A 9,456-nucleotide genomic window follows, 5' to 3' on the forward strand; every position below is an offset into this window, starting at 1 on the left:
GTGGGTGTAGGTGGTGGGTGTAGGTTGGTGGGTGTAGGTGGTGGGTGTTGGTGGTGGGTGTTGGTGGTGGGTGTAGGTGGTGGGTGTAGGTTGTGGGTGTAGGGTGGTGGGTGTTGGTGGTGGGTGTAGGTGGTGGGTATTGGTGGTGGGTGTTGGTGGTGGGTGTAGGTTGGTGGGTGTAGGTTGGTGGGTGTAGGTTGGTGGGTGTAGGTTGGTGGGTGTTGGTGGTGGGTGTTGGTGGTGGGTGTTGGTGGTGGGTGTAGGTTGTGGGTGTAGGGTGGTGGGTGTAGGTGGTGGGTGTAGGTTGGTGGGTGTAGGTTGGTGGGTGTAGGTGGTGGGTGTTGGTGGTGGGTGTTGGTGGTGGGTGTAGGTTGGTGGGTGTAGGTTGGTGGGTGTAGGTTGGTGGGTGTAGGTTGGTGGGTGTAGGTGGTGGGTGTAGGTGGTGGGTGTAGGTGGTGGGTGTAGGTGGTGGGTGTAGGTGGTGGGTGTAGGGTGGTGGGTGTTGGTGGTGGGTGTAGGTGGTGGGTGTAGGTGGTGGGTGTAGGTACACCCACTACAGGGCCAGCCATGTAGGTACTAGCAAATGGAACAGCACTTCTTAAGTAAATATCTTCACAATGCTTCTTCATAACACTCAATTTGCTGTAACACCTGCTCATTTACCTGAGGGCTCAGTTCTTCATTCTACATTATTTTCAAAGTTATATATTACTGAATCATTAAGCTATCATTCAGCTATAATTAGCACTCTAGTAATGGGAAATGCAATTAAAAACTAACACAAAACTGAAACGTGCATCACAATTATCTTCTACCTCATGTAAATCATCATCCACAATTCCGTAGAAATAAAGTAGTCAGGAAAAGTCGAAACATTCCAGTTTAGCAGCAGGACGCTGCTTCTGGAAACTTTCCCTATTAAGACCACTCAATAGCTCGGTCGAGAGAGCTTCGGCCTCACACCCGCAGGGTACACAGTTCGAGTCTCCTGGAGCCCAAGTGAATAGAATCTTCAACTTCGTTTTTCTTCAATCCAAGTTAGCAACACTACAGGTCTTGCCATCCGCCCCCACGATGCTGGAAGCCGTTCAGGAAAGCACTATATTCTCCCCGGCAGCAGCCAGCTATCCGGATCCTTATGGACGAGTCACAGAAATTCGTCAACGGGCTGCCTCTGAGCTACGGATATTTTGTTGAGTTCTCAGAGATTGCCTTCATGGGAAAATGGTTTCCAGGTGCTGGGGAGTGTCAATAAAATTCATGTCTCTCTCTCTCTCTCTCTCTCTCTCTCTCTCTCTCTCTCTCTCTCTCTCTCTCTCTCTCTCTCTCTCTCTCTCTCTCTCTCTCTCTCTCTCTCTCTCTCTCTCTCTGTCTCTCTCTCTCTCTCTCTCTCTCTCTCTCTCTCTCTCTCTCTCTCTCTCTCTCTCTCTCTCTCTCTCTCTCTCTCTCTCTCTCTCTCTCTCTCTCTCTCTCTCTTTCTCATGGAGTTTATCCTTTGGAAGTGGAGGAGGCAGTGGTTAAGAGACACAGAGGGGGAGTGGGGAACCGCGGCCGTGTTGGGCCGAGTGGGATCGAAGCACGAAACAAATTGATCAATCGTGGCGTTGAGGTACACGCACACACACACACACGCAACTGCTAGTTATGTGGGAAGAGTTGTGGTGGTGTTATGGGGGAGGTTGTGGGGCTCAGGAGGGAGATGGGGTTGTTGGGGTTCTTGGCGCCCATGTTGTTGTGTTGTTACTGATGGTGGTAGACCTAGATAGCGGTAGTGATTGTGGTGGAATAATTGTTGGTAATGATGGTGTTATTATTGATTGTGCAAACAAACCCTGAGAGGCTAAACCACTCATCTACCTCTACAATCAAGTGAAACCCTTCCTGATTGGCTGACAGCAACACTCTATAATTCCTGACAGGCACATTGAGCCTTTTTCGCAATAGATAGCCTCATTTAGGCAGGAACACCTAGCTGGGCTAACAAAAGTAAACCCATGAAAATATTGAAGTGAAAACCCCAGACCGTAAATGGTCATTGACAAGATAAATGACACAACCACCTCTCGCTCAGAAAGTGTCAGCGCTTTGGGAGAAAAATGTTGTTGACTTAACACAACTGGTCGTCTATTCCTGGGGTCCAGGTGGGACTGACGTCCTTATTGTTCCCGCCACCAGCAGACTGTTCGTGTATGTAAAAGGATTCAGCATGAAGTTGTCCTGAAATACTTTTTTCGTATCGTGGCATCGAAGTCCAGCGACGAGAGGATCTCAAAATGCGCATCATGTAAAATAACTTTTGTCGTGTTCCTGTATCGTGGATCAGCAGTCAGCTACTGCTGAGTTGAAGCAGACTGGACGGAAAAGCTGGACACTGGACAGAAAAGTTGGAGACTTGACAGAAAAGCTGGAAACTTGACAGAAAAGGCTGAGCTGCTCCATCACCTCCTTTCCTTTCCCCCGGGAAAATCTGGACAAAGAACGTTGCTTCATCAATGAATCAACGTTTATCCTTCGCCCACGGAACGTTTCTAGATCGTGCAGAGCCAGACGGGCCTTGAGGTCACACTGCGCCTCCTGGCACCGTTAGAGACGCAATGAGAGCACTCGATTCTCTTTACGAAGTCATGAACCAACAGAGATGGATGATCACTCTCGTCTCCTTCAAGGCTTTGATTACCACTTAAGGCGGCTTCCACTGACGCCGAACCAGAGGATCAAACAATCCCACCATGCAATCTGGTTCTGTCGTCCAGAAACCCTCACGGTTTCAGTAGGATCCCAGGTTGCAATCTTTTTTTTACTATGTCGTGGCCTAGTGGTCTAAGGCGTATGGTTGGGAGTACCCAGAGCAAAGGTTCGAGTCCTCATCACGGCTGCTGCTGATGTTCTCATGTAAGGTGATGGTTTTTCTCATCACTGAGCTCTGTTCAAGCATCACATCAACTGAACATTTTATTTGTTATAGCTCTTCTGGATATTAAAATTATATTAAGAATTCAGCAAATTATTTAATGTCTTCCGAGACATCCCTCCAACCACCAAACATATTCCAAAATAACATATTCTTTAACGTTGTTCAACGCCGAGTTATATATAACTATCTAACTGCCTATCATGTACATGTAGGCATCCTTCAGTCTCGGGAGACTATGGAGTAGCGCCCTAGTTGTCAATCCTGGTGCAGCGTCTGGTGTGACTGATGAGGCCAATCCGAGAGTGGCAGTCCATCCCACACCGAGCACAAACCAAGTCCGATTCTGGTCTGTCTTCCTGGCTACCGGCTTTCCTTCTCTGTCTCTTTGCCTCCGATTCCTTGGCAAGTGACTCCTCGAACTTGGAGAGACCTCGTTGAACAGACTGCTATCATCAAATACCACTTACCTATCCTATCCTATCCTATGATTGCCTATCATCAAATACCACTTACCTATCCTATCCTATCCTATCCTATGATTGCCTATCATCAAATACCACTTACCTATCCTATCCTATCCTATGATTGCCTATCATCAAATACCACTTTAAAATACATTTCCTTCAGTTATTTTAACAGTAACTCCCATTCATACAACTAACCATAAAATTAAGCTCTGGTTAATTTGGAATAATGTTAAATTACGTGATTATACACAGTTAGCTTTTACAGCTGAATTATTAAGCGTGTTTTTCACTATATTCAGTTCTGCAGTGAACGTAACTCTAATCATTCCTGCCAGCAGAAGGTACTCAGGATTAAAAGTTTCGTTTCAGGGTAATTTACTGTATGTAGGGGCCTGCCAGCTGAGTGGACAGCGCTCGGGATTAGTAGTCCTAAGATTCCGGGTTCAATCCCCGGTGGAAGCGGAAAAATATGGGCAGAGTTTCTTTCATCCTGATGCGCCTGTTCATCTAGCAATAAATAGGTACCTGGACATTAGAAAGCTGCTACGGGCTGCTTCCTGGGGGTGGAGGCCTGGTCGAGGACCGGGCCGCGGGGACGCTAAGCCCCGAAATCATTTCAAGATAACCTCAAGATAGTGTAAAATGACTAACGATTTCTATATATTTACCTGAGAGCCACTAATACTAGCAGCCTCGATGAGGACAGGAAGCCGGCGGCTTGTCAAACCATGCCATATGTAGCATTATCGTCCGTCTTTGTGTAAGGATAATTCAAACACGTTCACATTCTCCATCATTCTCTTCGTAAGCAAGGTGTGCTCTTTCTATCTTCATCTACGTCAGGGAGATGAAGTCACGCTTCCCTGCGTTATCTTGAGGTTATCTTGAGATGATTTCGGGGCTTTAGTGTCCCCGCGGCCCGGTCCTCGACCAGGCCTCCACCCCCAGGAAGCAGCCCGTGACAGCTGGCTAACACCAAGGTACCTATTTTACTGCTAGGTAACAGGGGCATAGGGTGAAAGAAACTCTGCCCATTGTTTCTCGTCGGCGCCTGGGATCGAACCCAGGACCACAGGATCACAAGTCCAGCGTGCTGTCCGCTGCGTGGCCTCCGTAATTCTCCATCATCATTCAAGTAACCTTAGCCCACATATTCTACGTAGGAGACTTGTATTTCTGACTGTTACGTTAAAAGTCAGAGGAATCGCACTAAAGTGATGAATGTTAATGAGAAATAGAGAAGATGATGAGATATACATCACGTTCATCCAGCTACACGTCACTCTCAACGCCAAAGACGTTCGTCCAAACCCCACGTCACTCTCGACGCCAAAGACGTTCGTCCAAACCCCACGTCATCCTCAACGCCAAAGACGTTCGTCCAAACCCCACGTCACCCTCAACGCCGAAGACGTTCGCCCAAACCCCACGTCTCTCTCAACGCCAAAGACGTTCGTCCAAACCCCACGTCACTCTCGACGCCAAAGACGTTCGTCCAAACCCCACGTCACTCTCGACGCCAAAGACGTTCGTCCAAACCCCACGTCACTCTCGACGCCGAAGACGTTCGCCCAAACCCCACGTCACTCTCAACGCCAAAGACGTTCGTCCAAACCACACGTCACCCTCAACGCCAAAGACGTTCGTCCAAATCCCACGTCACCCTCGACGCCAAAGACGTTCGTCCAAACCCCACGTCACCCTCAACGCCGAAGACGTTCGCCCAAACCCCACGTCACTCTCAACGCCAAAGACGTTCGTCCAAACCCCACGTCACCCTCAACGCCAAAGACGTTCGTCCAAATCCCACGTCACTCTCAACGCCGAAGACGTTCGCCCAAACCCCACGTCACTCTCAACGCCAAAGACGTTCGTCCAAACCCCACGTCACTCTCGACGCCAAAGACGTTCGTCTAAACCCCACGTCACTCCTCAAGGTAAAAAGCCCCCGTGTGCTTCTCTAAGGAGGATCGTCTTGACTCTCCGCCCTCGTCGTCCTCCACGTGAGGAGGTCGGTACAAACTCTCCGGCTGCAACACGGCCGGAGTCGAGGAGCTTAAAGTGGAGCGTCGTCAGTATAAAGGCGGGAAGTGGTGGGAATAAGGAGGTGTAGAGGCCCCGGCTGAGGCCGGAGTGTGTATGCATGAGGGCGCTGACAAGGCGATCAGCGGACCATGACATGCCTCAAGTGTAGCCAGAAGACGACACGCCAGGTAATAAGAGCGTGGTTGGGGAGAGGGAGAGTGAGGGAGAGAGGGGAGAGAGAGGGAGGGAGAGTGAGGGAGAGAGGGAGGAAGGAGAGAGGAAAGGAGAGAGAAGAGAGAGAGAGAGAGGAGAGGGAGAAGGAAAGAGAGGTAGACAAAGTATATCTGGAGTCTGGAAGTGAGTATATCTGTGTCTGGAGGTGAGTATATCCGGTGTCGAGCTGTGAGTATATTTGGAAGTGTCTGGATTCACTGAGAGCTTCCTCCCAGAGTATCATGGGAAGTAGCATCACGCGAGACAAATGTCTCAGACCTGGGACCACAACTCCTTCACGAGTCAGAAACATACAAGGCAGTCATATCATTTCCGCTAGGCTCTTCAGTACTCACCTAGTAGTGTTTGTGGGGGGTTGAGCTCTGGCTCTTTGGTCCCGCCTGGGGGCACACAGGCGTACAATACAAGGATATTCAGTTTGAAATGTCTTTCTTATAGATACGTTACTTAATATGTAAGGGTTAAATCTATGATGCTAACACGAATCTTTTATATATTTTTCTACATATGGGAATGAGGATGGATAATTAACTGTCGAAGGGGCATTTTTCATTTTTATGGAGCCTGATGCGTGTCGTTGAAACACGAGTTTCAATAAAATACTCTTCAGCACCTTCGGAAGCTGAGGAAAATTTAAATTCATAACAGCAGATTTTCAAAACGTGATTATTAACTGGGGAGAAGCACAACCTGTCCTCTTCAAAAGAACGTCGCTTTTGGCCGTTTGCCAGTATGGCCGAATTTGGACGTAATTTGAAAATGAAAAAAAAATTAAAATAAATTTGGGAATTTTTTTTTCAACAACAGTAAGTTAAGGGTCCTCTGATAGGTTAGGTGGGCAGGAAATTCTCATAAAGTTTCAAAACGTTATGAAAAACGTTAATTTAAACTGTCCTCTTATAACCTCTGCGCGTACGCCGGACGACTCAAATAGAAAACGGAACAGAACGTCACTTTTGTGAGTCAATTTCATTTCAAACTACGTCCAAATTTGGCCACAGTACGCATACCAGCCAAAAGTGACGTTATTTTTAAGAGGACGGGTTGGCTTTTCCGCAAAGGCAGATATATCTGAACTATTTATACATCACCTGTTTTCTTTTTTCCGCAGATGAAAGGGGTTACTAGTTCATTCTTACCTCCATTAATATAAGTCTTTCCGTCGCCATTGTTTATAAAAACACAATCTCGCTCATACAACCAACAACAGATTAAGAAGTTAAGAATAGAGGAAATGAAGCCAAATCCAGATTTTTTTGGTTTTCAGAAATAGTCCAGATTTGGCTTCACCCCATTTCAGGGTCTATGTAAAGTCTGGTCAACAGGCAGGCTTGCAGCTTCGGGTGTTTTGGGGTCTATCTGAAGCCCGGGCAAAAGTCCGAATTTGGGTTCACTATTTTTTGGGTCCGTCTCGCGTCAAGGGCAAAGCTTCCGTTCCTGCTTCAGGTCTAAAAGGCTGGGTCTTGAGCCTGGCAAGGTCAGAGGTCAAGAGCCAGATTCACGAAGCAATTACGCATGCACTTACGAACCTGTACATCTTTTCTCAATCTTTGGCGCCTTTGTTTACAATTATTAAACAGTTAATGAGTTCCGAAGCACCAGGAGGCTGTTTATAACAATAACAACAATGAATTGGAAAGTTTTCATGCTAGTAAAATGTTCAATAAATGTAACCGAAGCCGTGAAAGATTGAGGAAATATGTACAGGTTCGTAAGTACTTGCGTAACTGATTCGTGAATCTGGTCCCAGCTCTAGGATCCACCTCTAGATATCGTCCGTCATAATTTCCTAAGAATACAACTGATTTAAATTGAATGTTAAATGTACTTTCGACGACAGAGTCAACAGACAGATGCTAGTTCATGGGCTCCCCCTCTCATTCGAAGTCATTGTCCTGCCTTGTCTTTATGTAAATGTACATCCAATCTGAATGAAATTAATAAAAACAAAGATCCTGGGGGACTAAGACAAAGACGAAAATGTATTTCTTGTGCTCCAACTCTCATTCTAAGTCGTTGGTTAATTCCTGTATCTTTGAAAGTATTTGGGAGTTATGGAAATTTAAAGGCACAGACACTTCCAATTTCAAAATGCATTTTTTTTATGCTTTTTATACTTGCAAGCATTATGATTGCAAGCAAACTAATAGGGGGATGAAATAATTCAACAGCAGTATCTCCCTTCCCTTCTTCCTCCCCTTTTTTCCTTTCTCCTCCCTTTCCCCTCCTCCCTTTCCCCTTTCCCCTCTCCTTCATCTAGAGTCCCCCTTACACCTCTACCTAAAATTTCCTCCACACAACTTCCCTTCAACTGTCTCCTCCAGCAGTTCATCCGCCTCTTCCGCCATCCACCTGGCTTCACCCTATTCAACCCGTGGTTCATCCAGGCAATCCAAGAATCCATGGCTCAAACAGGCATGTAAGAAAGTAAATTGAGTGAAAGACCGTGGAGAAACAACAGGAATAACAGAACACCGGAGAGCAGGGAGAGATACCAGATTATCTCAAAACTGCATACAATTGTTGCTCTGTATTTTGTTATCAAATACAAGTTGCGTGAGAGTTGGACGATATTGTTCAAGATAAACATCGTAACTAAGGCCCCCTCCCTTTTCCGTTTCATTATATACGATTCTCATATTTTATTAGATATGTGTAAATTCGCATTTATTGAATTTAAGCAGAAAAATTGTGGGTGTTGCTTGAGATGGGGGGGGGAGACGGTGCCCGTAACACCCTGTGTTTTAAACACTTGTAATTCAGACATTTCTCCAATGACAATATTCAGTAAATCTCTCTCACTTTCTTAGTAAACCACAAGTGTTGTCCGCCGTTTATTAAGACATCAACTCAGCTGCGCCCGATTTTAGAAACGAAACAAATTTGGTTTCTCCGGTAATCAAAACTGGTGGGGACTCTACTCTCATTCTCCCCCCCCCCCCCCCCCTTGGCTGTCTGTGGTTCTCCACTGTCTTATCCTATAGCTTAGAATCCTCTGAATTTCCTCGTCTTATGTTGCATCTCGAAGGATTTATCGGCTCTCTCGTGAGCTAACATCAAAACCTCCAATTTATCTTCCTATCCAGGAGAGCTGTTCTTCTTTCTCATAATCCTATCTAAAGGTTTAACAAATTCTACCTCTTTTTCCATCCTGTTATAAGTCCAGTCTTACTCACTCCACCCGCGAGTCTCGCTGTTCGAGGTCCCTCACCGAACCCTGAAACGAAGCCCCGGATTTTATCTCGGTGTTCTCCATTGTTCACTGATGTATACAAGTCAGCCGACACCCTCACCTGTCACTACACTCACCAGACGTGACAGTCACCTCTGCTCTCCTCAACACCGCCACTATTCTCCTACTCCTATGTAGGAGACTCGTCCTGCCCAGTGTGGCAGGACGAGAGTCTTGCAACAACCACCATAAATCAGTTTGAATCTTGCAACATTTTCGTCCCCTGTAGACACTGTAACTCTGAAGTGCTTCACAGTTGCTACGGTTCCATCAGTGAACATAATTACCATCCGTTTTGTGTTACAAAATTATCTGAATTTGTCGATTGTGCCACATTATGTGTGTCTGGGAACAAGTTTACAGCTACTTTACATTTGGAAGTTTATAACAAAGTCACTTGTTTGCCACTAATTTAGAAACCTGACAAACCAAACAAATTAACTGGTGGTCGGTCAACTGGAGTTTACCTAGATCTCTGTGCTGGTGTTTCCTTCACTACACCTGTGTACCGGGACCTCCGGCTCCACCCGCCACGACAACTGGTCGACTAGGTCACTTCTGGTGCGCCAGGCAGCTTGTCAACA

The 9,456-nt window shown here is 46.4% G+C and overlaps 1 protein-coding gene across 1 annotated transcript; it reads left to right on the forward strand.

Moving 5' to 3' along the window:
- Positions 1–4,624: 4,624 nt before the first annotated feature.
- Positions 4,625–5,494, forward strand: LOC123756195 (uncharacterized). The gene has a single exon (XM_045739277.2). It carries the CDS (start codon positions 4,625–4,627, stop codon positions 5,492–5,494), a length of 870 nt encoding a protein of 289 aa, XP_045595233.2.
- Positions 5,495–9,456: the final 3,962 nt, after the last annotated feature.

Source organism: Procambarus clarkii, chromosome 36, assembly GCF_040958095.1.
Source record: "Procambarus clarkii isolate CNS0578487 chromosome 36, FALCON_Pclarkii_2.0, whole genome shotgun sequence".
In the NCBI taxonomy this organism is placed as follows: domain Eukaryota; kingdom Metazoa; phylum Arthropoda; class Malacostraca; order Decapoda; family Cambaridae; genus Procambarus; species Procambarus clarkii.

Coding starts and splice junctions, on each gene's coding strand:
- LOC123756195 (XM_045739277.2), top strand. CDS start 4,625: ATGATGAGATATACATCACGTTCATCCAGCTACACGTCACTCTCAACG.